The sequence below is a fragment of the Passer montanus genome, unplaced genomic scaffold (genome assembly GCF_014805655.1).
Source record: "Passer montanus isolate IOZ18808 unplaced genomic scaffold, ASM1480565v1 scaffold49, whole genome shotgun sequence".
NCBI classification, from domain to species: Eukaryota; Metazoa; Chordata; class Aves; order Passeriformes; family Passeridae; genus Passer; species Passer montanus.
In genome coordinates, this window is record NW_024369818.1 from 5947407 (window position 1) to 5973714 (window position 26308).

At 57.9% G+C, this 26308-nt stretch overlaps 1 protein-coding gene across 4 annotated transcripts in view; it reads right to left on the bottom strand.

Moving 5' to 3' along the window:
• Window positions 1–7386: 7386 nt before the first annotated feature.
• STARD8 (StAR related lipid transfer domain containing 8) overlaps window positions 7387–26308 on the bottom strand; it is a 41243-nt gene continuing 22321 nt past the window's right edge. For 2 of the 4 annotated variants that reach the window (XM_039722573.1, XM_039722574.1), the window contains 13 exons: window positions 16966–17037; window positions 15614–15695; window positions 14554–14617; window positions 12902–14268; window positions 12087–12260; window positions 11446–11605; window positions 10994–11192; window positions 10688–10898; window positions 10423–10537; window positions 9916–10131; window positions 9501–9718; window positions 9092–9268; window positions 7387–8986 (listed from right to left, as the gene is read on the bottom strand). In XM_039722573.1, the coding sequence (XP_039578507.1) occupies window positions 8869–8986; window positions 9092–9268; window positions 9501–9718; window positions 9916–10131; window positions 10423–10537; window positions 10688–10898; window positions 10994–11192; window positions 11446–11605; window positions 12087–12260; window positions 12902–14268; window positions 14554–14617; window positions 15614–15695; window positions 16966–17037 (3173 nt within the window). In that variant the 3' untranslated portion in view covers window positions 7387–8868. Of the gene's footprint in view, window positions 8987–9091; window positions 9269–9500; window positions 9719–9915; window positions 10132–10422; window positions 10538–10687; window positions 10899–10993; window positions 11193–11445; window positions 11606–12086; window positions 12261–12901; window positions 14269–14553; window positions 14618–15613; window positions 15696–16965; window positions 17038–18544; window positions 18741–25172; window positions 25411–26308 lie in introns of those variants that run through there. The other 2 variants (XM_039722571.1, XM_039722572.1) reach the window with 2 other exon arrangements.

Below are 26308 nucleotides of genomic sequence, written 5' to 3' on the forward strand. Positions count from 1 at the left end.
CTGGATGCAAACCCTGCTTCCTTCTTCACGACTGAAACCACTCAACAGTTTGTGTTCCTGTCATTGCAAGCTCCAAGGAAAGCAGAAGGGGAAAGCCCCAGGTACCACAGGAACCAACCCAGCCCAGGGGATGCAGGAGCTGGTGAGGGGCTCAGGAAAGTTTGGCCTTTGCCCTCCCAGCAAAGGCTCCCTCAGGGATGCCAGAGCTCTGCCCTGGCCCTGCAGGGACCTGTCCCCACCCTGCCCGTGGCCGGGGCTGTGGGTGGTGCTGCTGGGCTGGATGACCCGGAGAGAGGGAGGGAGGGAGGGCTGCAGGCTCTGCCACCCCAATGCATCCCAGGGAGCAGGAGGAGGAGGCTGAGGGCACCCTCCTGCTCTCTCGAGCTGTCCCCTCCAGAGCAGCTGTTGCCAAAGGGTTCTTGTTCTTCAGTGGCAGCACACCCACAAAATGTGAGCAGAGCATCTCTTTGCAGAAGTTTTCCAGGCTACAGGTGTCTGGGGCTTCAGGAAAATGACTCCGTGGTGGAGTGACATCCAAGAGTTCTCACATTGAAAAGGAGCTGCAGTGGGACAAACCCTTCTCCCCACCTTTGTATATTCATTAATTATGATTTACAGGATAATCCTGAGCCCCTCCCTGTGCCGTGACAGCCTCAGCACCCACCCATACTTGAATCACCTCTTCCCCTGCAGGCTTGGGCTTAGACCACCCACAGGACTGCCAAGGCCTCCTCCTACCCCTGCCCTCAGTGTCTCAGGGGAGCCACCTCCCTCTGAGAGTCACCCAAGGGTGTGGGAAGCAGCTGGGAGCAAACCCCAGCTCTGAACATTCCTGTGCACGGGGGGGCTCAGCCTCAAACCCCAACCATGGTCCAGCCAGAGCTGCTCTCTGCTCTGCAGTGTCTCTGCCACACTCTTCCCCAGACCTCCTTCCCATGCTTGTGTTCTGGCAGGTTTTCCTCATTTTCCCCATCCAACCACTCCAGAGATCTCTTCCTCAGGCCCTGCAGAAGTGCAAGAAGGTCTCTTTGCCCAGGCACGGTGGTGCCTCATCTTCCTCCTGTCCTCCCTGTGGGTCCCTGACCCACATTCCCACTCCCACCTCAGTAAGTGCCTTCAGTCCATGAATCCCTCAGGCACTGCCTGCAGCAGGAGCATCATTCCAGGGCTGGTGAAGACTCCCAGAGGCTGCTGGACAGAGGGTTCCTGCCCTCATTCCTCAGGAACCCTCTGCCTTTGCTCTGGAAATGCTCTTGGGCAATCCCAACACCGTAGAGGTTAATCCAGGTCCTTGTCCATGAAAACCAAGCCAGAAGAAGGGATATTTCAACTCCTCAAGCTGCAAGAGACAGCAAACCCCACGCACAAGGGTTCAGCCATGCCCCACTCGGAGCAGTGATTCTTTTTTCAGCACTGGTTTGCAGATCTTTGCATTCACAGCAACGTTGACATGACTCTGGTTTCCAACAATGGCAAAACCAGGCTTGGGTGGGACAGGAGGGAGCTCATCCTCTCTGGCAGCGCAGCTCCCACAGCTAGAGCAGGGAACAATTCTGCAAACCACGAGCTGAAAAGCGACATATCGCCCTCCTTCTCTTTCTCATCCATCAGCTCAAATTTTCCTCATCCCCAGCTCCTGGAAGGCTCTCTTTGTGATTAACTTCCAGGAATGTGAGCCCCACTGTGCTGTGAGTTCCTGGGCAGCACAGGCGGCCGAGCAGGACAATCCATGGGAAGCTGCTGAGCCTGGTGCTGCCCTCGCCCGAGGTGTCCCTGGGTGTGGGGACACGGATGGGCTCTCCAGAGAGGGCAGGGCCTGAGCACACCCTGACCCCGGGCTCCTCCCGCGTCAGCCCTGGCACTCCCCCATCCCAGGGATTTCGTTCAATCCAGGTGCACTTTTTATTGGATTTTGTTAAATTAAACATGTGATCCCATTTTATCTGACCCAGCTCTGAAGTCTCCCAGGCCCAGGCAAACTCTGCTGCCTCAGCTTTTCATTTCCATGTTTATTTACTGCCTTCCAGATCGCCGGGGCTGCACGGTGCAGCCCCTGATGAATAAATAACCGGTGTCCTTCCAGGCCAGATTGATTAGATGGATTTAATTAACGAGCCCAGCTCCCCTTGAGGACTATCCCAACTAAAATACTGGAACCAGCCAGTGTGTTAGAGCGCCAGGACCTATTGATTTACGGGAATATGAACAAGGGATCACTTAGTGACTTCATCGATGCCATAACAAGAGGCTGCGAGGGGCTGGGTCACAGCTGGTTCATGACAGGGAGATTGTTCCCTCCCACTGCTCGGCCAAGTAGTGCCTGCAAACATCCATCCGTCCATCCATCCATCCATCCATCCATCCATCCATCCATCCAGCCTGGGTGGACCTTTGTGCCCAGGGGAACAGGGAACGGGAGCAGCCAGCTCGGTGTCAGTGGGATTGGGTGCTGGAAACCACAGGGAAAAAGGCAAAATCCTCAGGAGAACACAGCGGGGCTTTCTCCACACCAAGGTCAAACCTGGAGCTCTGCCGGGAAGGGGGAGCCGGGCAGGAACACAGAACCCACGCTGGGCTGTGCTGGGCGAGCTGCCAGGACCTGCCTGAGCCCCCGTGTGCCCAGGGCCATCCCTCCAGAGGGGACAGCCGTGTGACAGGGCGCTGTCCCCTCCCCAGCTCACCCCGCCCGCCCCCGGAGAAGGTGCCGCATAGGGTTATTAATTAGTCCATTAAATTATCGCAGGAGTAATTGACACCCACGTGTTCCTCCGGCAGGTCCCTCCCTGCCAGCCGTGGCACGGGCAGGAGCCGTGACACGGGACAGGATAATGAGCTGCCGTGGGGAGCATCCAGTGCCACCTGCCCTGTCCCTGTCCCTGTCCCTGTCCCTGTCCCTAGAAGCCTGCCACGGGCGGCTGCCGGGCTCGTCGCGGTGACAATCGTCAGGTTTTAATTAGTCTCCAACACGACTCCTGTCACAAACACTCTGCTGGGGGTTGTTTGTTTTAATTTGATCAGGGACAGGCGCAGAGAGGGGGAAGAAGGAAGGTAATTAAATTTGACTAAAAATCCTGGAATGCCATTAAAGCGGATGTCCTCATTTGCATAATCCGCTCCCCGCGGCGCCCTAAACTGCCACCAGCTCGTTGTGACACTCCCGAGGTGTCCCACGGCAGCCGGGAGTCCCAGCCAAGGGACAGGGGAACACCGTGTCCTGCTGGGGCAAGGTGACAAGGCAGATACAGCCAGCTGTGCCTCCAAATCCCAGCCTCGGGAATGCTCCTGGAGCTGCGTTCAGGCCCCTGCACCAGCCCAGCCAAGCAGGAGGTGCTGTAGGGTCAGAGTGGGTGTCTCTCCTCATTTCGTAGCCTCCAACAACAACTTTTGCCCTTTGGTGCTTCTCTTTCCCTACTTGTGTTTCCTGTTTTACACGGAGAAAATGGTGCTCCCTGCTTGGCTGTCCACAGAGCAATTACCTGTAATTATTTCTGCTCATTGGCAAGCTGTTACTAATGATGTTTGCTGAAGGTTTGATTATTATTGCAAATGCTGCTTCGACATCTGGAGTTGGGGCTGGGATGCTGGGGAAGTTTCTGGGAAAAGCAGGTTTGCCAGGGAGGGGCTGTGCTTTATGGAGATATCTCAGTTGGAACCAGAGATTGTGACGCAGTTGGGGTGGGGTTTGTTTGGTTGGGGAGGCTTTTGTTATCTTGATAAAATAACAAATGTGATAAACTCACACCAGGTGATAAACTCACACCGGGTGACAAACAGGAGTTTGATGAGAGACAGTAAAAGTCCTGGAGAGTTTGGGAAGAAACGTGAAATGCCACCAGCTCCTGGCAGGGCTGCAGAGGCAGCAGCAACTTTGGGGGAGCACCCACGGTGGAACTGCCTTTTCTAGAGGCACTGAGGGAACAGCGAGAGCAGGGCAGGGCAGCAGGGGCCACTCGCCTGCCAGCTGTCCCACAGCACAGCTCCAGCAGCTGCTGTGATGTGCTCCTGCCCTAGAAAGCCTCTCACAGCTCCCAGCAGGAACAGGATGTTGTAAGAACGATCAGCACCTGGGAGCAGGATCACGTCTGTTGTTACCATGGAATGCCCTGGAGTGCCTCGATGCTGCCCCAGCTCCAGCAGCAGCAGCACTGAGGATGGACCAGCTGGGGGAGGATGGGATCCCCTCCTGGCCTCTGCTGCCACATCGAGGGATCTGCAGGGTGGCATTATTCCAGGTAAAAACCATGGGACTGGCACAGTGACTGTCACTAAAAGGAGAGCTGCAGCATCCTCTGAGCACCTTGCCCGAATATCCTTCCATCCTGTTTTGTAGCTGTATCACCAAACCTTTCTAAGAAAGAATTGGTCTCCTGCTTCCTTCAGCACCTGGGTCTTCCCCTTGCCACGAGGACTCTCTGACTTCACTTACCTACAGGATCTGGTCAGATTTGTGCAATCTGTTTCCAGCATGACTCTGCTTTGTGTTCATTTTAAACTTTCAAAGTCCCAGTTAAAGCAATGTTTTCTCCCATTTGCCCACTGCCATCTCTTTTCTGCCTGAAGGATCTTCTCCTGCACCTGAGGACAGAGAAGGAATGCAGAGCCCAGTGAGGTGCCTTGGGCTGGGAGCTGCAGGTGGATAATGTGTGTTCTGAAATGGGCTGATCCCTCGGGATTCCTGCTGGGACCATTCACCATCCCCCAGGACACAGGGCAGGCCCTTCTCCATGCTCCACACATCTCCTGTGTGATTCCCAACAGGAGCAGTGTCTGTCAGGGTGCCAATGCAGTGCTGGCAGGGCCAGGAGCACTGCATGGGTTCACAGCCCTTTCTTTTAGGTAAAGATGAATGGTTTTGTCCCCAGTCTCTGTCAGTGGAGTCAGGAAGGGAGGATGCCTGAATTCTCATTTTGTCCATGACCACACGATGTCTGTTCTGCAGGAATGCTGAAATCAGAGTGCCTGTTTGTGTGACTGCCAGGCCAGGCAGGTGGTGTGGTCTTCATCCAGAGATAGGGAAAAGCTCCAGGGAAGCCAGGCCTGAGTGAGAACTGAGGGCTCATCCCAGTGGCAAACAAAGCAAAAGGAAAATCTTGGTTTGCTCAAACACAAAGTCATCCCAGTGGGAAGAGGCCTGTGCAGCCGTGCTGGGGCAGGGGCTGCCTGGGACACGAGAGCAGAGCTCTGCCGTGGAGGTCACACCTTTGAAATCCTGGGATATAAATCTATGCCATGAGGTTGCACAAGCCTTCCCTGAGCCCCTCAGGTCTGCATTGTAACATTGCTGGGCTGCACAATGCAGAGGCTGAAGCCGTGTGGGGAGGTGTCCAACAGCCCTACATCATCCCAGGCTTGGGAGGAGATGCAATCCCAGGAGCTGGACAAGGACTGCTGCCAAGGGGTGGGAAATTCTTGGACCACTAACAAAGCTCATGTTGAGAAATACAACCAGAATGTAAAGATGTTGTGACAGCAGCGGGTGGGTGACTGGACTGGGCATCACTTGTTTCTCCTGGGTTTTATTACTCTCTCTTCATTAGCATTATAATTTTTTTGTATTAATTGCTAAGCTGTTCTTACCTCAACCCACAAAGTTTCCCTTTTCTTTCCCACTTCCATCGCCACATGGGGGGTGGTGGGAGTGAGTGCCTGTGGTGCTGAGCTACTGCCTGGGCTTAAAAAGCCTGATCTGAGTGCAGAAGAGAAACCAGTTCACTCCTATCCCCTGAGAAAGTTATTCCAGCCCACTGGAAGCCCCCCAGCATGAAGATACTGCTTAAATCCCCTGGGACAGGAGGGTGTCTCCTGGCTGGGGCTGATTCAGGGCAGGGGGAACATTCTGCCCATGAAGACAGAGAGGTTGCAGAGCCGTGGGGGCCCTGTCCTGGCAGAGGTGTGGTACAGAGGTGAATTTGAGAAGGGAGGTGGAGGTGGGTGGGGATGAGGCAGGGCAGACCTGTGCACTGAGAGCTGTGGTTGAGCAATGCCTTTACAGATCCTTCTGCCAGGGCTGAGGAAACAGCCCAAGGATCCCAGGGATGGGCAGATGTTCAGGCTGGACAAGCATCACTGCTGTGCTGGGGATGGCCCACACAGCCAGCTGGGATGGCTGCAGCTTCTCTTTGGAAGGAGAGACTCATCATTAATTTTCCCCAGATGCACATTTTCAAGTACCTGTAATGAAAGACAACTGTGCATGTTCCTCCCTGTAATTGGGCTGTTTGCACTCTAAATACAGTACAGCTTCTACCTGACTGGCTAATAAGGAATGATTTCCTCTCCTTTTATCTCTAATTAAGCCAAACTGAGCCTGGCATTGCTGCTCTGCAATCATTTCCCAATGCAGGGGTTTGTTGAGTTGTAGGGATTGGCTTTTATAAGGTTTGAAAAGATTAATCTGTAATAATGTGCAGGGAGAAAACATAAATCTCTGTTAATGAAACTTGGAGGATTTCAGTAAGAAATTGATTTTACATGTTAGTGTCTGCAAAGCAGGGGTTGGAGGAAAACACTCTTGGACTGATCAGCTGACAGTGAGGGGAGAGGGATTTGGGAGCTGGGGTGAGCCCAAAAGCCCTGGGATGGCTCCAGCCAGCTTTGCAGAGGCTTTGGGGTGTTATTTAGTGTTTGCACCCAGCACAGCATCGTGCAGGGGGTGGGGAACCTCTTCATTCAATGTGCTGGGGACTTGGGACTGGGGATGGGGACAGTGTGAGGCAGGACAGGGCTCCCCGTGGGAGTGGGGGTCCCTGAGAGCTCACACCCCTCCAGCAGTGGATGCCTGGGTGGGTCTGTGGAGTGCTGCCATCCTGCTGGGAGCCTGCAAGAAGAGATGCCAGCTTGGCCTCCACCCCAGGACGGGGAGGGTACTCTCTCCATCCCAGTGCTGGAGCCCTGGCCATGGGGGGATTTGGGATGAGCCAGGGCTGCCCCAATATCTCTGCCCGTTGGTGCTAAAAGCCAGAGCAGTCCTGCTGCTGCCAATCCCAAGCTCAGAGAGGAAATTCTTCCTCTCCAGGCTTTAATCTTCCAGCCATCACCACCATCTTCATCTACCCCAGCATGTTCCACCCCATTCCCATCACTCTTCCCAAAACAGCAGCCAGAGGTGTTTGCTCCAAGGAATTCAACAGCACAATGTGGTTCTTCATCAGCATCACTGAGGCTGGATGCTCATCTTCCTCCTCAAGGTGCTCTCCCTGCTGCAGGTGGCAATGCCAGGAGAGCCCCAAACCCTGGCAAGGCCCTGGAGCACAGCTGGATGTGGAAAATGCTGGGTTTGAGTCTCTTCACCCACACAGCTGTCACAAAGCTGTACCTTGCTCAGCACTGGGCTGCTCCAGTGCTGGAGAAGCCCTGAGCATGGAGGTTTCCTCATCAGCCAGCAGATCTTGTTAGTACTTTATTAATTGCACGGATGGGAAGAGCAGCCCCAATCCAAGTCAAACAACTGCTGCACTTTCATATGATACAAAACAAAAGTCCCTTAAATACAAAATACCCAGCTCTAAATGAGCGTCACCTGGTGCTGAGCTCTGCCACCAGAGTTATATATTAATATTCCACCTGTACAAGTATTTATAGATAGAAAAAAAAAAAGAAACACTTTAAAAAAATATCAGGAGAAAATTCACTCCCCCACATGTTAGTTATATTTTTATATATGTATATAAAATACATATATATAAAAACACAGACTAGAGGCTGACTTGTGCTTTTCTTTTACCAAAAGACAGACAGTTATGGCCAAACTGACACTGGGGGTCCCCAGCTCATGGGTCGTGTTGCCTTCCAGCTGGAACGACGTCTGGGAATTTGGGTCCCTGCCTGAATGGAGAAACCAGGTCATCTCCTGGGTGCTGACAGCTCCAGTGAACAGTTCCTTCATGAAGGGAAGGAAGGGGTGGAAAGGGGAATGGTGTCTGCAGGGAGTGGGTGGGCAGGGCCAGGTGCAGCTGCCCAAAGAGGGGTGAATCCCAAACAACTGCCCCTCCTGCCATCCCTGCTCCCTCTCTGGGCACAGCCCTCAGCACTGAGGGCAGCACAGAGCGGGAGCTGGTCTGGGGAGTGTCTCCCCACCTCGATGCCTCTTTCCAGGCACTGCCTCTTCCCACCCAGGTGCAGCTGCTCCAGGGCTCCAGCAGCGTCCTGCCCCATGCAAATAACAGGTCGGCTGCTTGAGGATGGCCTTGGCTTGAACTCCATCCACCCCTCCTCTCAGTGACACCCAGTGCAGAGAGAGGGCTTTTAGCCAAGGAAGAGCAAGGCACAGGAGTACAGGGCTGCTTCTCCCAAGAATTCAGCACCAATGCTGCAACAGGTTCCATCTGCCCCTCAACAGGGGCTGGCACCTATGTACCTATAGGCAGCCCCCTCCTCCAGAACAGCACCCTGTTCCACTACCACACAGTGACTCCCTGGCTGTCCCCAGCGGGTGACACCACACACACAATCCCCCCCTCGCTGCCCACCCTCCACTTCCCAACCCCGCACTGCGACCTGCGGACACGGCCCCATTTCCCCGCTCGCTCCTCCCGCCTCACCCCACGCTCCTTCACCCCTGCTGTTCTCCTGGCTTGTGTGGGGGCCCCAGCTCACACCGCAGGCTGCATTCAGGGGTGACCCCATGGCCACTCTGCTCCCACACCTCTCCTGCGGGACACCACGGCTTCCCCTGTGCAGCCCCCCTGCCCCGCAGCACCCGGGCCGTGGCACGGGACAGCCCAGCCCGGGGTGAAAGGATGTTTATAGATATGTGCCTCTGTCTCCCCCTCCACGGGCACTGCACCACACCGTGCCTCCTGCTGAGAGCCCCAGTCCGGATCCAATGGCAAGTCCACGTCTGAAAGGACAGAGCATCTTCCTGCTGCCTCAAATCTTTGTCTCGGGGCCGGCGGGACTCAGGGCTGGGAAAGAGTCTCGGATCCTCGCCAGCTCCATGGCACAGAGGTGGCCAAAGACCCTGTTATACCACTCGGGAGACCGACCCCTGGAGAAGGGAAGAGGCAGGAGGGGTGAGTGGGCAGGAGAGACTCTGCCAATATCATGGAGCAGCACATCCTGCTGCTCCACCCTCCCCGGAGGATCCCCTCACCTGAGGTCAGCCCTGCAGATGTGCGTCACCCGCGAGCGGCCCATGGCGCCGGGCTCGATGAGGTACTGGGACGTCAGCACGATGGCCTTGACACCTCCCTCCACGGGCACCTTGTCGTGCTCCACCGAGAGGGAGCTGAGCAGGCAGGCTCCCCGTGGCAGGTCCGTGCGCCAGCGCCTGCGACAGAGCGGCCGTCACCGCGTGCCCACCCCGTGCCCACCCCGTGCCCACCCCTGCCCACTGTAGGAGTGTAGGAGAATGCCCCCTAATGACAGAGTGGCAAAGCGAGCCCACCACGTGCCCACCATGGGAGCCCCCCACAGCCCAGGAGAGGGGCAGGAGATGGGGCTGGAGCACAGGGGATGAGCCCAGCTGAGCCCCAAGCCCCGCGGGCCGCGGCCGCCCTCACCGGAGCACCATGCAGTCCCTGCGCGGGTGCGGGGCCATGCTGTCCGTCACGTAGTGGTACACCTCCATGTCCTTGTCCAGCGCCTCCACCACCCGGCTCTGCAGCAGGTCCTCGTCCCACAGGTGACGCTCCCGCAGCACCCGGTGCAGCACCGTGGCAGGAGGGGCCTCGACCTCCGTGGAGACCTTCCACAGGCGCAGAGGGTGCCCGTCCCCAACCTGAGGGGACGAGGTGAGGGTCACACAGACTGTCCCACAGGACCCCTGGTGCTAACCCCTGAGCACCTTCACTGATGGCTCTCCCAGCAGAGTCCCATCTGCTGGCTACTGAGGGATGGGGTGGGACATGCTCTGGCTGCTGGAGAGGTCACCCCATACACATTTCCCTTCAAGCCCCTCCACACGGTGGCATTTACCTTTTTGCAGGACAGCTCCGTGTTCAGGGGCCCCGGCGTGCTCATCCATCCCTTGAATTTCTCAGATGACTCTTTGAGCAGGTTCTGGACGCTCTGCTCAAAGTAGGAGTGTAAATCCTTGCTCTCCCCCTGGCACACCAAGTCAGCCAGGGGGTGGGGATAAGCATCTGCAGCCATATAGGAGCTGCTCAGCTGCAGCAAGATGTCATGGGAGACCTGCAAGCCAAAAGCACAGGGATGTTCAGTGAGGCAGAGAGATCCTGTGGGGACTTTGTGAGTGGTCCTGGAGAGAGAACCATAACTCATTCCCCAGGGAGTGGGGAGGATGGACATACAGACTGCACCATCTCCTGCCCAGGACATAGCTGGGCTTGGCTCTGGGGCGAATGGCTGGAGGCTGCTGTCCCACTGAGGGAAGGATGCCCTCAGCTTGCCCAGGACCAGCACCTGCCAGCAAGGTCACACCTCCCATGGGCAGCGCTGGACTGGGACACCATTGCCACCCACCTGGAAGAGCTTCTTGCAGTCGCTGATCATGTGGGAGAGCCCCTGTGTCGCAGCCATGTTCTCATTGAGGTCCTTCTGGTCCGGCTTCCCCATGGTGCCCTTCTTGTGTATGGCCCTGTGGGGGATCAGGCAGTGATCTAGACCCCCTCGTTTGTGTCACAGAGCAGAGCCAACAGCCCCTCCATGTCTCACCATTCCCTGCTGGCCCACTCCCAGAGCAGGCAGGGAAGGGGCACTGGGGAGCTGGAGCTCAGCCAGCCCTTACCTGGGCGATGTGCTTTCCTTCTTGGACACGTTGAGGTGGAAGATGGAGGGGGCCAGGCACACAGCCAGGTTCCCAGCTGTCATCTGGTTCTCCTCAGCTGAGGCGATGTCGCTCAGGAAGTAGAGCAGGGTCTGCAGCACCTCCCTGTTCTCATCTGGCATGAGGATGATGGCAGCCTGCACCGCCTGCAGCCGCTGCTCCTTGGACACGACTGCGGGCACGGGGCAGCGTCAGCGGGGCGTCCCCACGGCCACCACCCATCCCCTCCTCCCAAAGACCCCGAGCTGCCCCCGGCCCGGCCCTTACACTGGTAGATCTGCAGGAAGGTGTCGGTCAGCTTGCTGGTGAAGATGGGCTCGGGCAGGTCGCGGAAGTACTGCTTCAGCAGGTCGGCCACGTCGTACGCCGACTGCCCCGAGTAGTCGACGTTGTCGGGGCTGCTCTCGTTCATGTGCCGGAGCGCCTGGATCCGGGACTTCACCCCGGACTTGCGGAAAATGCCAACCTGCCCGAGCAGAGCAGGGGTGAGCGGGCGCCGGCCTGGGTGGGACAGGCAAAAACACTCCCTCCCCAAAGGGATCATCCCTGAACCCGGAGGAGACACTGAGCGAGGGACAGCCAGGGGGATGCTGCTGGGTTCCCACGGACAATCCCACCCTCCCACTGCAGCACACGCCACAAGAGGTGAACAAAGGACACCTAAAGCTTTTTTTTTCCCCCGAAATCCCAGTGCTGCTCCTCAGCAGCCATGGCCTCACCTGGTCCAGGCACTGGCTGCGCAGGTAGCGCATGGCCTGCTGGATGCTCTGGGGCAGGGGCTGCCCCGTCCGCTGCACGTTGACGATGGGTGGCACCCCAAAAACCATCTTGTCCCTGTAGTCAGGGACCTTACTCCGCTTCATGAATTTGGGGACAGTCCTGCAGAGTGGGACAGAGAGACATCAGTGCAATGAGCAGTGCCTTCAGCACCCCCCCTCACAGAGAGAGGAGGACCCTGGAAACACAAACACAGACACACACACACCCCCACATTTCTGCAGTATTTGGAATACAAGCAAGGCAGCTTCCCAGCAGGAATGGCAGCACCTTTTGTTAAGCCAAAATAATTTTGATACTTGGCTATGAAAAGAAACCACTGTCCCACTCTCTTATGTTACTGCAGCACTTTTAATGCCCCACGAACACCTGCAGCCCCCACAGTGGCAGCTGATGCCAGGAGCCCCCCTGGAAGCCAGGGCGATGCCAGGAGCCTGGGGCTCAGCTCTGGCTCACACTTGCCAGAGGAGACAGCCCTTGGTTTAGCTTTTCCCCCTCCACACCCTGAAGCTGCCCCGGGCTGGGGACACAGCACGAGCTGCAGCCTGTGGCCCCCATCCTGGTGCCCCTGGCCGCAGCTCACCACGTCCAGGCCTGCTTGTGGGGCACGGAGTACTTCTCCATGATGGCGGTGAGGCGGAGCAGGGAGCACTTCTGGAGCAGGTTGAGCTGGGCCGATGACTGGCGGTTGATCTCCAGCGAGGCCGAGTTCAGGCTGGGCCGGTGCGAGTTCTGGAAGCTGTGCCAACGCAGCTTTCTGGGGACACACGGGACATTCCCAGCTAAGGAAACCCCCACTGCTCTCCACTCCTTCATGGTTACTGCCACATCACCCTCCAGCACCAGCCAAACTGGGTGAGGAAAGCCAGAGAGCTCGGCACCAGCTGCAGCTCTCCCGAGGAGAACCCCAGGGAATACTGGCACAGGGGAGGCATGTACCCGCTGCGTTACGCTGGTTATTAATTAATGAAAAACCTTTTAATGGCGGGTGTGTGCAGGCAGACAGGCCCGGCAGCTGTGGAAGTGCTGGCAGCGGTGGCAGCGGTGTCCTGCGGCCAGCAGAGCGCACCCGCGCCCCGCGCTGCGCTCCCCGCCCGCTCCGTGCGGCTCCGGCTGCGCTCCCCTCCCTCGGCCCGCTTCTGCCTTCCGGGAAGAGGCGATCACCCAGCCCCCGAGGCCGGGATCGGGCTGTGCACCCTCCCTCCCCCAGACCCACGGGCTGTGCACCCTCCCTGCTGCAGCAGCCCCGACCCTGGGAGCGCTCACGGCCAGGCTGGACGGGGTTTGGAGCAATACGGTCTAGAGGAAAGTGTCCCTGCCCGTAGGGACAGTTGGGGCTGGAACGAGATGATCTCCATGGTCCCTTCCCACCCAAACCAGCTCGGGATTCTGTGATACCTGCAGGGTCTTGTGAGGGATGCTCCTACCCCCGAATCCCGGCGCTCCCGTGTCTCGATCTCTTCAGCCTCGTTGAGGGAGTTCCCCGTGCTATCAAAGTCACTGGCAGAGGTGCCAACATCCGACATGGACTGTTCTTCGAAATGCAGGTTGGAGGGTTCCCCTCCCGAGTCCGACTCCTCCTCATCCTCCTCTTCCTCGCCCCCTTCCCCTCCATCCAGGCCAGGGGAGACGGCTTTACACCAGAGCTCCACTTTCTGCTGCAGCACCCACACATGCTGCAGGATGTCGTCGAGGTTCTCGTAGGTGACCTCCCCGTCCTTGCAGAAATCCTCGCTGCTGCCGAAGTCCGGCACGTTGTCGTAGACGCTGACGCGGCTGCCCAGGGAGCTGCAGGAGCCCCGGCGCCGGCGGGCGAAGCCCCTCGGGGAGGACGAGCCCCCCACGCTGCCGCTGCTGCCGCCCCCGCCCAGCCCCACGGCCGCGCTCCCTGCCTTCCAGTGGCTCAGGGAGCTGCCGGCCAGGGGACACAAGCTCTCGATGGACAGGGATTTGGGGAAGGTGCCGGGCTTGTGGTCACAGGGGATATAGACCAGGCAATCGCCATGGCGAGCCCGGCGCTGGCACTCGGCAGCAGCCCAGGCACCGCCGGTGGCAGTGGCCGTGTCCGTGTCGTAATCTTCCAGGTAAACTCCACCGCGTTTGGGGTCAGAGCTGCCCTTGGTGCCCCCGGGGCCGAGCAGGCGGTTAGTCCTGTATGATACCGAGAAGAAGTGTTTTTTGCTGTGGAAAGGGGCAGGTGTCCCTCTTTTAGAGGAGTTGGTCCTGATGGCCGCAAGGTCCCCATCACTCTTCAGAGAGCCCCATCCTGGTGGGAGAGTGGCGCTGCTGCGCGGAGCCGCCCTCCTCTCCGGGCTGGGCTTCTCCTTGTCCTTCCTCCGCAGGGACTCGATCCGCTTCAGGAAGCTTCGAGACCGTCGCTTCTTCAGCTTCTCCTTGGAGCCCTCTCCCTGGCCCGAGGGCTGCTCCGGGGCAGAGCCCTCGCTCTGGCTGCAGCTGGAGGCGGTGGCAGCGGCACGGAGAGGGGACGGGGGCTCGGATGGCACGGCCACAGTGCCCAGCGTGCCACCCGTGCCACCCACGCTGCCCACGCTGCCCGTGCTGTGCAGGGACGTGGCCTCGGGGTTGGTGCTGAGGTCGGTGAGGACGCTCTCGCGGCTGGACACCGGGTGCATAGTGCAGCTCAGGGCCTCCGAGCCCTGGGACAGGACATCGGCGGACCCCACCCGTGACCACCTTTTGCTGTCCCTCTGGTACGTCCACCGGGTGCTGATGGCACACTGCTCTTCCTCCTCAGAGTCTTCATTCTGTGGGTGGTTGAGAACAGGGGATGATCAATCGGTTGGAGCTGAGGAGGGTCAGCACATCCCCCCACCTCAGAGCGGCATGGCCATCAGCATGGCCCCAGGTGGGGAGGAGAGCAGCGTGGTCACCCCTTAAACCAGCTCGGAACACCTCTGGCAGTGGAGGCCTCCAGGAGCCACTCTGTGCCCAGGGCAGTCCCAGAGCTCACCAGGACACTGTCCCACCATTGAGAACATGATCCCCTGCACCCCTCAGCCCCGAACCTGCCCCGAGCACCCAGGACTTACCTGTTTACGCTGAAAGTGAACATCCAGCTTCATGGAGGCACAGGTGTTCAGGGTCATCAGCCTCCTGCAAGAAACAGAGTGGCTTTACCCTGGTCCCAGCCCCTGCCCCAGCCCTGCTGCAGTCACAGGAATGGCTTTGGCTTCTTTTGATTTTCCTGCCTTAGAGCTTTGGCTGTGCCTGTCACCTGTCACCTGCTACTTTGAGTCCATAGTCAGAGGGACACCCTCCTAACAAGGGGACAATGCCAGCAGATGGTAGCCCAAGCCAGGCAATGCCCATGCCAGCTGCTGGGGCCACTAGTGGGCAAGTGGGCAGGGGTGGTCTGCTCCAGGCTACTGAAGCAAAATCACCTCAGAAGCTCCTGTGCCCCAGACAGGGAATGACTAAAGGACCTGAAAGCTCTGAGAGGGAGGGACAGACAGAGACCTCCCATCACCTCCTTCCTGCCTCACTGCACCCAGGAAATGGCACGGGAATCCCCTCCTGCCCAGCACAGCAGCCTCTCTGCTGGGAAACAAATAGGAAACAGACTCTGTTTCCGCCCCTGTTCTGGGTGGAGGGACGGCGTGGAGCCAGCACAGGGACATGGGTGTGATGATGTGTCCCGAGAGGCAAGGCAGGGCTGAGTCACTCACAGCACGAGTGACACATGGGTCAGTGCCCCACTTTGGGTGCCAGCTCTGGCTTGCTCTGAGTCCCCCACACGCTGCTCCTGCACACCAGCCCTGGGCAGCTCCCAGGCCTGCAGCTGCAGCAGCGCCGTGCCCAGGTGGAAACGTGCGGCTGGGCTGCACTGCCTGGTACTGGGACGACCAGCATCACATGGGGCACAGAAAATCCCCTGTTTCCCTGGAACCACCCAACACCAGCAGTGTTCCCTGATCTGAACAACTGAGTTTTCACTGCAGAGGGAGTGATAGTGCTGGAGTGGGGTCTGAGCCCAGCCAAGGTCAAGGCAGGCACCCTACTAAGCCCACACCACATCAGCCTGGGCCGCTGTCCTGGTCTGTGCCACATCCCTGTGCTGATTCCATGTGAGGCGGGGCAAGGGAGTGTTACCTGCACAGGGATTTGAGGGAATCCTGGTCCAGGAAGCTGTGGTCCTTCTTCACAGCACTGATGTCAAGAGGGAATGACGACTCTGGGGAAGGAAGTGACATCAGTGATCCCGAGCCAGCTGCTCCATCAGGGACAAAGGGCAGCAGTGGGCATGGGAGGAGGAGGAGAGGCCAAAGTGGCTGGAGATGACCTGGAGATGGTGCATGCCCAGGGTCCCTGGGCACAGCTCTGCCCAGGTACGTTAGGTGAGAGTGATAAGGTGCCCAAGGGCCTCCATTCAGCTCCCTGCTCATCCCTGTGCACAGACAGCTCGGCTGGGATCGTGCATGTGGGACCTGGACCTTCAGCCCCAAGGGTCTCAATCCATCTGTCCATGAAGCCATGGAGTGTGATCACCACGGGAAGGGAAGCAGAGGGAAACACTTGGAGGATGTGGGAAGTTCTGTGGACAGAGGCTGGAGAAGGGCTGGCTGATTCACAGACTGCAGCACCAGCACCGCTCCTCGCTGCCCAGCTGTGGCCAGCACCTGGGGCTGGGTATCCCGGCAGGAACCCGGCCTGTCCTTGCACGTGGGGCCTGCCCCCCAAAATAGGCACTGTCAGCCAGCAGGCTGCTCATAAAGCATCCCCAGGGATGGTGCTGCAGGGGCGGGGAAGTGCCCGGCTGAACAATGGCCACGGCTGTGGCCGGCCCAGCCCCGCTTCCCGCTATTGTCCGGCCGGACGGGCTCCTCGCACCAGCAGGGACTGGGGACCACCATCCCCCCAAGGCTTCCAATACACACAGCTGAGCCCCAGGCAAGGGCCACCGCCACAGCCACCCTCCCACCGCCCTGGCACAGGAGATGGCAATAGGAACGCTGGCTGGGCATGGCCATGCCCCGTGCTGGCACTGGAACATGGGCTGAGTGCTCAGGAAGGACAGGCTGGAGCAGGGCAGGGGTTGTGGGAGTGGGGAGGGGATAGAAGGAGGGAGAACATGCTCGCTCTCCACATTACCTACACTGGCTGCCCCTGCGCTCCCACCCACGGCAAACACTCCCTGAACCACTTCAGAGCTGATGGCTCTCCAAAGCCCGGCTGCCCTTGGCCAGAGCAGCCGCCCCAGGATTCCTCAGAGCCCTGCCTGAAGGGGAAAAGTTCAGGAATGCAGGGAAGTTAACTGGCTGGTTCTCCAGGCCGTGGCCAAGGGCTCAAAGTGTAACAAACAATCATATAATCAGTGAGCAATCCCCTGTGTCCCCTCCTCTCCCTGGAGCTGTGGGCGCTGTCCCTGCAGCCCCCCTTGGAATCTGGATGAGGTAGAGGCTGTGAGCAGGCAGAGCAGGGTCAGGGCAGGAGGCAGCTCTCACCTTCGTACAGCTGGGCATACTGGGGGAACCCTGCTGCCCGGAGCCAGTCACACGCTTTCTTGGCTTCAATTTCTGTAAGAAAGCAAAGAACCAGCCTGAGCATCCTGCCAGCAGCAGCAACGCCCTGAGAACACAGCCCAGACCCCCAGAGCCCATGTTCTGTGGGCACAGAGCAGAGGAGGGGTCCCACTGCAGAGCCAGGGGTCCCAGCAGCAGCAGGGTCCTGGGCAGACATGGCTCAGCTGCAGCTCTCTGCCAGCACTGGGCAAAGAGCAGGAGGTGACAGTGGTGCCACCTGAACGACAGGGCCACAAGATGCAGTTTTAACCTTCTGATGAAACGTTTTGTTTCTGAACCCTCCAAACCAAACACAGTTCTTGGCCAGGCAGGAGAGGAAGATCTTTCTTTGTAACCATCAGTTCAGAGCTCGTCAGAGCTCAGTGCTGATCACTTCTGCAAACATCCCCGAGCAAAGGCTGCCAAAGGAGCCCTTCCCCCCCACCTCCTTCCCACCACCCAGCCCTCCCCACCTCTTCTTTCAAGCTGGTGTTCATCCCAGTCAGCAGCAAATCCCTGGTGGGGTTCTTCACCCCTCGCCCAGCTGGTTCCCACCCCTCACACAGGGATCAGCCATCGCCCACATGAGCCCATTCAGCAGCCAGCAGTATTTCCTGGGAAATTCCTCCAGTTTAGAGAAACTGAGGGAAAACAGCCCACAGCTCCCGCAGCCACAGCAAGTCATTGCCAAGGGTCAGCACCCATTGGCCCGATGACATTTCTGCTGCTGAGGGTGACAACATCTGACCTCAAGGGTAGAAAATGCCTTGGCAGCCTCAGGGTCTGATCTGTCCTTCCTGGAGGCAGCGCCCAGCACAGAGCGGGCTGAGGCCAGACCCACCCAGCACTGGAAAACCCTGATTCCATCCCCATCCGCCCACTGCCTCAGCACAGAGCTCTGGCTACAGTTTGCATTCCCAATTCCAAATGTAAAGAAGAAAAAAAAAAAAAAAGCCCCAAAAACGCAGCTCAATTCAGGGCAGGACTAAGCCAATGCCCTGGACCCAAATACTTGGCAAGGTTTGGGAAGAAGTTTTGGAATGAGCATCTGGATCCGGGTCCAAACCGCACAGCTGTCATTAACCATGCCGTTAGTCCTGCCAAAACCCAGAGTTGACCCCTCCTGCCCCCAACAGGGCTCTGACCCAGCAATCCCAGTGGAGAACTCAACCCCGGAGCTATCCTGGGTCAGCTGGTCCATGTGGAGCACCACATCCCTCCCAAAGAACCCAACACCCCACGGGGAGGGCACCCCATGGCTGCATCTGTCCAGCAGGAGGGCACCAAGACTGGTGGTCCCTGGGAATGCTCTCTGGCTATGCCAGCTCTGGAAGCAGATCCCTCCCACACTCTGCAGTGGGCAGGACCCAGGGACAGGCACTTCCCACAGCCCTGCCAAGGCACCTGCCAGTTCCCACTCCTGCCCGACTCTGCTCCCAATGGGAATTCCATGGGGCCAACCCCAGCCAGCGACTGCAGCTCCGTGTGCCCCAAGCCACGAGCGAATCCACCAATCTCCCACCTGCGCTGTGGATCCTGCCCCAGGGATGGCTCTGGAGGAGGGCAGCAGGAGCAGGGCCGTGGCTGAGCTTACCCCTGCCCGCAGCAGGGCTCAGCTGGTGCCAGAGCATGGCCGGGCACCGACCGCAGCCACGCCGGAGCCCGGTGACACCCAGCGTGACCACGGCCACCCCGGCAGGCCGGGAGCAGCCGGAGCCCGGGGCTGCAGCAGGATGCTCTGTGCAGGACTGGGCTCGGCCGCCCATCCTCGTGGTGGAAATGCGGAGTCAGAGCACGACATTTCCTTCCCTCCGCCGCCTCCCCAGCACGGGCGGGCAGCGGGCCAGGCCCCAAACATCCACCCTCCCCTCCTCTCCAGGAGCCAGGTCCCAGGCTCTGCCTGCTGTGGCAAGCCCTGCATCCCCCCAGAGCCCCTCCAGCAAGGAGAAGCCCCCTAGAGCAGGGGGATGTTTGACCAGCCCAGGCTGAGTCCTCCTCATGTAGAAGTGCTGTCACAGAAAGGTTTCCAAGTGTCCTGTCCCAGAGGGAGCCAGCAGCCAGCTTCCTCCTCTTCCCGCCCTTCCCATGGACGTGCTTTCCCAGGGAAGTGCAGGAAAGGCCGGGCAGGCAAACACTCCTGCCGTGGGGCATGGCCGGACACCGGGCACAGGGTCACCCGTTCCAGCCGTGTTCCCAGCCCTCGCTGTCACCTCCCAGGAGCCTCACTGTCGGGCAGGGTGATGGGACCTGAGCCCAGCACACACCCCTGGCTGCAGACTCCACTGGGAATCCAGCCGGAGCCAGGGATTGCTGCCCAGAGACCCTCCACCTCCACCCAGCTCAGCCTGAGCCCCAGGCAGCAGCAGAGATGGGTTCCCAACATCCCCAGATGCCAGGATTCTCTGATGTCTAATGTAGGCTCATCAAGCACTACACCCACCCTGAGCAGGGCACAAAGAAGGTCTCCCTGCCTCCACTGATCAGAAAACAATTTCCAGGAGCTTATAGCAACTCAATATCTTTGAGATCTGTGGTTTAAATGGTGCAGAAATTGTCCCACTCCAGTTGTATAGCAGGAGGAGCAGGCACAGGGTACAGGCAAAGTCCATGCATCCCTGAGAAACGAGGGGATAAATCCCACCAGCTTCCTGACTGCAGGCAGGGAAGGCAGACCAGCAGCCCCATTATGTTTCATGCTCCACAGAAAGCTCTCCATGGGAGACGAGCCCTCAGGAAACTCCTGGACATCTCCATGGGGGACACCAGCACCAACACCTTCAGTGGAAAAAGCTCCCAGTGGTGCACAATCATGAGCCACCAGAGAATCCTCCCCCAGCAAAGGCTCTGCCTTGTCCCGCAGCTGTTGAGGCTGGATGGTGTTTCCCAAGGAAAAGGTTTCCACTGCAGCTCTCCCATGTCCCCAGCAAGGGACAGAGACGGTGACCCAAGGGCCACCATGGTCCATCAGAAACGCCCAGAGTGGGTCCAGCCCCCCCAGCCAGGGAACCGTGACCCCCCAACACCCCAGGAAGGAGTGGAAATCAAAAACAAAGGAAGAGAAGATGTTCCCATTGTTCCAGAATGAAAGGATGAAAATCAACACTGAAGTGGAGAAAAAAGGACAAAGTTCCCCAATCCCCTTCTTGCAGTCTATGTGCCCTGTGGCATTTCCCTGGGGCAGCCACTGGTGGCTCCAGCAGGAATGGCTCCTGGCTGCCTGGCCTGGAACAGGAGTGGACCAGGGAAAAATGGGAAAAGCCCAGGACATTCCATAAAAGGTCTAAAATAAGCAACCTGGAGCAGTGGAGGCAGGCAGGAAAGTCACTTCCCAGAACCCCAGCTCTGCACTTTCACTTTAACAATCAAAACTGACAAGAAGTCCCAGGCCAGGCCCTCCGCTTCCCACACAAGGTTCCAAATCCCCATAAAACGTCCCACACAACCAATTAGCGTGTGAGGAGAAAACCCCACCACAAAATCGCTCACACGTTACCTCATGGAAAGCTGGAAGCAGCTGCCTGGCACTGCGGGGGAAGCTTCAACCCCAGCACCAAGGGGAGAAAATTGCTCTTTTTCCTTTCGTGTTGGTGTGATTTCTTTCCATCCTGCCTGAAAGTAAAACTGCCTACAACAGGGACTTTCCTTCCCGGCTGTTAGCAGAAGTTTCTTGCCTGCTTTTTACAGGAATGAGAGAAAGTCCCAACGCCTCTCCTGACCCAGGGGGATGTGCCTTCACTGTTGAGAACATGAGGAGCTGAAGGTGTCCCATGGGAAAGGTGTATCCTGCTCATGCCAAAGGTACCAGGGACAGAGGGACTGACTCTGCCAGGAGAAATCAGAGCTGCCTTCCTGAGCAGGGCATCCCTCCCGCAGCAGCCAAGCAATCCAGACCCTCCCAGGGGGCTTTGGAGGAAGCCCCCACAGTGCCCTCCCAGCACTGGGCATAGCTGGAACTCACTGCCCACCCAGCCGGGCTCTTGGGGCAGGGGGCACACACAGCTCCACACAGCCACGGGCATCTGCCAGCCAGGGGCACCTCCTGCTTCCAGCTGCCAGCTCCACTCAGCAAAGTGCACAGATTTCGGAGCTGCCAGCACAGACATGGACAGGGCACATGGACAGCAATGAGGAATGCTCTTGGATGTTCTCCCAGACACGGCGCGTTTCCATAATTAACCTTCACACGGTAAATAGGTCCCACAAGCTTTGGGAACTGTTCCTTGCTATGCCACCAATCAGGAATTGCTCAAATGCCTCCTTCACCTCTAGCTCTGAAATGTCTGCTCCAAGGGCATCGCTCACTGGGGATGGCACCTGGCAGGGGGGATGGCAGCAGAGCCCTCTGCCACCCCAGACAGCTGCTGGGAACACGAACAGGAGGGACATCCAGGGGTAAAAATGATCCTAGAGGTTGCAGGGGAATTTCTGGATGGTGTCTGCAAGTACCGGCTGGTACAACCCACACAGGAACCCCCCTGGGCACCACGGGGCAGGGAGACTGTGGCTGTTGGGTGTCTGGATCAGATCTGGATCATAATCCATGCAGGCTGGGCACAGAGACCCCCTGTAGCACCATCAGAGCCCCCCAGAGCACCCCCACCTTATCTCTGCCCACTCATCCTTCCTTGGGCTCCAGGGCTGTATGTGACCACCCTTATCAGCTGAATGTGGTAGCTCTCATTTCCTTCCCTCAAACGAACCCAACAGCAGCTCCAGGTCTGGTTTATTCTGTTCTAAAACCTCAAGCAGCCCTTCACACCCACAGCGTGCAGAGCTTTGTGCTGCACCACCACCAGGAAACCGGGGTGACGCTGCAGCACCCATCCACCCAAAAGGAGGCACCTGGGAGAGGGGCCCAACCTGCTCAGAGAACACCTCTGCTTCCTCAAACATCACTCAGAACAACCTAAATTCAGCTTTGCAGCCAGTGCTGTCTTTAATGAAGATGAGAAGGAAGAACTGAAGCAGACATATTAGCCACAAAAAAATGACGCGTAGGATTATGGAATCATGGAATGGTTTAAGCTGGGAAAGCTGTTTCAGATCAAGGACACCACTAACCCAAGTCCCTTCTTCACACCAAAACATGTTCACAGACCCCACAGGGCAGGGTTGAACAGGGGACAGCCACGCTCAGGGGCATGGGAGGCACCAGGAGGACTGAGTGCTCTGGGACATGCCATGTGATGGGCATTGGCAGCAGGACACGGTGGGGTGGCAGAGACCAAGTCAGTGTCTCCTGGCACTTCTGTGATGGCTACAGGAGTGTGCTACAGCATATTACAGACTCCTGCTCCTCCAGGCAGCTCCTCAGAGTCCTGTAGCTCCTTTTGCCTATAGCCTCCCTTCTCCAGCAGCTCCAGAGCACTCAGGAGCAGGAGCTCTGCGGCAGCTCGGGGGCTGCACGTCCCACTGCTCGGGCTGCAGCTGCAGAGCAGATGTCTGGGGGGAACAGGGGATGGAAAAAGAGAGGAACAGAAACAAAGGGCCAGGAAGGTGAGGACCCTGATCCGTCCTTGCCTCCCCCACCTGCATTTCTGCAGCTGCTCAGATCCCAGAGGAACAACAGAGAGGGCAGGATTGTCCCACTGTGCTGGGAGCACACAGCAGCAGCCCACCATCTCTGAGGGCAAGCACAGCACGGAGGGAACCTGGGGTTCCATCTCTGAAAAGGCAATGGCAAAGCAGGCTCAGAGCAGAGAGAGTCTCTGGCTCCAGCCTGCCCTGTGCACCACCCCAAGATGATCTATCAGCACCAGCACAGCCACCAGCCACCTCTGTCAGATCTAGGCTTAAGGTGAAGTTTTCTCCTTCTCCTTGGTGTTTGCTGAAGCCAGACAGAAAAATCCAATAGAGAATCCCAGAATAGTTTGGGTTGGAAGGGACCTTATAGATCACCTCATTCCAGCCCTCTGCCATGGGCAGGGACACCTTCTACAACCCCCGGTTGCTCCAAGCCCCATCCAACCTGGCCTGGAACACTTCAAGGCACGAGGCATCCACAAGGACCCAGATGAAAACAGCTACTTGGATGCTGAAGAAAATTAATCTGTCTTGCCCATCCTGTAGTCCACCCTTTCTAAAATTGCACCGTTTTCCTGTTGGCCATCCCATGGATCTCACACGCACTTTGTTTGGACAAGCGGACGCCGTCACTCCGAGGGCAGCCAGGAGTGCCAGAGCTTTGGCATCCATCACCCACCACAGGTACCAGCCAGGCTGCACCTCCCAGTGAGGAGCCATCACATCTCACTTTTATTTACATGGACAACAGCAAGAGTCCAGTTTTCACCACCTGGAAGAGCGTTAAACCCATCAGGGACTGAGGTCAACATCTGGAGTACTGCACCAGACCCAACACCAGCCACCACCAAAGGCCAAGGAAGGCCAAGCCAAAGGAAAACACCAACAGTTCTGCTAAAAAACCAGAACCAGCAGCAGCTCTGGCTCTGCAGGGAGCTCTCAGCTCCAATCACCCACTGGAGCATTGGTATCTCCCATCCATGGATGTGACCTGCTGCAGCTGCTCTCCTGCTTCCCACGCCGAGGAACAACCTCCAGCTCCTACTGCTAAATCCAGGCACTAAAGAACAGTTATTTCCTTAATACACAAGGGAATGCCCTCCTACTTTTATGCATTTATTTAGCATAAACACGTGTGTTACCAGAGGAACCCATGGAGCAGAATTCCCTTGTGGTGTTGCTGCAGCTTTTTCCATGTTGAACAGAATCACAAATCCACCCGGTTGCTGGCTGAAGAATGCTGAGGCTCCAGCAGCTTTGGTGGGAGCCCTACATGTCCCCAGGGACAGGAAGCCCAAACCATGGCTGTCACATCAAGTCAGTGGCCACTGCCACAGCCCTGGCATGGGCACGAGCCCTTGCAGAAAGGAACAGGCGCTGAATTCCAAGCAGAGGCACAAATGGTTGCTTTAGGGCTCTCTTCTTCCCTTTTGCAATACAAAAATAACCCCAAATCAAGTTATTTCCTAGCTCAGCACAAGATCCTTCCTCCTTCCCCACAGACTCAGCTTTGGTTTATCAGCTGATCCCTGCTGCCCAGGGGAAGTGCAAGTGCCTGCATGCGCTCCTTGCTAAACTGCAGAAATCCCATCCCACATCAGAAAGATCTGCAAAATTCAGGAGTTTAACCCCAAGGAGTCCTGGATGTGCAGCTGAGCACAAGAGCCCACTCAGCCCGTGGGGTGCAGGCTCAGAACCCCTGTCTGTGCAGGGACCCCTCCAGGCACTGCCACACATCAAGGCACAACGCAAACCCCAAAATTGCAGCCAAGGGACATTTCTCAGGGGGACACAGGTCTGGGTGCCCAGGGGAAGGACTGTCACCAGCTCACAGGTCTCTCCCCCACCAGGACCCCCTTCTCCTGCACCCCACACCCACGGGCAATGCTTGGTGCATTTCTACCTCCACCCTACAGCTCCAAACTCCACTCTTTTCTCATTCCTTCTTCTGAAAACTGCTTTTAAATCAGTGAATTGGTGTCAGCAGACGATGCCACATCCCAGAGCACGGCTGGCACCAGCACCATGTCACTCACAGCCTGCCCAGGGCCGGGGGGTCGGCTCACACGAGAGGATTTTGGCTCAGGAAACAACCGGAGATCAGGAGGAGCTGGCACGCAGCGCTCCCACTCACTTGGCTGGCTCTGGCAGAAATAAACCCAAATATCGCCGGGGCTGCAGGTCTCCTGTGCCTGCTGCACCTCCCGAGGGGAGCAGAGCGGGGAAGGAGAAGCTGCTGGGGCCAGCCCGTGCCCTGTCACTGTCACCAGCCCCGCTCAGCCGCATCCCCGGTGCCAGCAGGGCACTGGGCTCCTGCACACCCCGCTGCAGCCCCGCTCCGGCCACGGGGGGGAAAAAAAGGTGAAGGAAATTCTGGTTTTCGAGAAAAGATTTTTTAAAAAAGCCCCAACAATTTAACAACAACACAAGCGACAGCTCTGAAGCCTGCCCTCGCCCCGCTGTGCAAAAGCCAGAGCAAACCGCCCTGCTGCACAGGAAACGCTGCTTTCAAGAAATCTCTAACAAGAAAAAAGGTCATTTTAGAGCCTTTCCCACCTCCCCCCCAGAGCGTTTGCTGGCTGGAGCCTCCCAATCCCAACACAGAGCCGGGACACGAGCAGACTCACCATGGCAGGAGCTGTTAATCCCGGCTTTGTTCATTGGAACCCGTGGATTAAATGCAGGGAAAAAAAATATCAGCATGACCCCTCCAGCCTCCTTCACGCCCTCCTCGGCCACCCAGCACCGTCCCCCGGCGGCAAGAGCCCTTCGCACAGGCTCTCCATGGCAGAGCTGCGTTTTCCCCGCAGGGCTGAGCCGAGCCGAGCCGAGCCGAGCCGTGTCCCCGCCGCCCCGGCAAACAGGACATCCCGGCCCCGCAGGGCTGAGCGCCACGGCGGGGGTGGGAGCGGCGGGGAGGGCTCCATCCGGGACCGCTCCCAGCCCCGCCGTCCTGCCCAGCTCCGAGCCGTCCTGCCCCGCTCGGCACCGCCAGGTGAGCCGCGCTGTCCATCCCAGCCCGAGCAATGAAGGGTTAAGGGCGAAGCGTGGCTGGAGAAGGGCTGGTGGGGTCTGTCCTGTGTGGCAGGACATCGGGATGGAGGAGAGGGATGGACACCCCAAAACCCCCTCTCATCACCAGACTGGCCACTCTCATCACCATCACTGGCCGTGAGCCTCAGGAGCTGCCAGCAGGTTCTGTGTGCAAGGGATGGGAAAGGTGACAGCCAAGGCTGTCATAAATTTGCCAGGGCCATCATAAATTTCTCAGTCCTTCAAGTTACCAAAGAAGACTAAAAGATCAAAAAGGTGGTTCAGGGACAGCAACAGCAGTTCTTTGCAATCTGAGATATCCAGATTAAATCACTCAATTCCCTACAAATTTATGGTTTGTGCTGAGCCCAGTGTGCTCCACATGCCCTGGGAGTGCTTATTCTCCATGCAGCGGGAGTGGGCTCACCTCTCAGCCCAAAGCAGAGGGGTCAGCATGGTCCAAGCACGAAGCTGTAGCTGACACAGTGAAAACCACATTCCCTGTGCCTGCACTTCCCAAACCAGAGCTTTGGCACAAATTACTCCCAAAATGAACTGAGCACCACCTCACCTTGCTTCTGATCCCTGGCGAGAAACACCATAGGTCTCTAATCCCTGTGCAGGGATGCAGCACTGGAAAAGATCCCACCCAACCTCAGCTCACACCTGGCAGGTCAGACCCTGCAGACCCAGGGGTCCCCAGCCTGTCAGACCTTGCTGTCCTGACAGG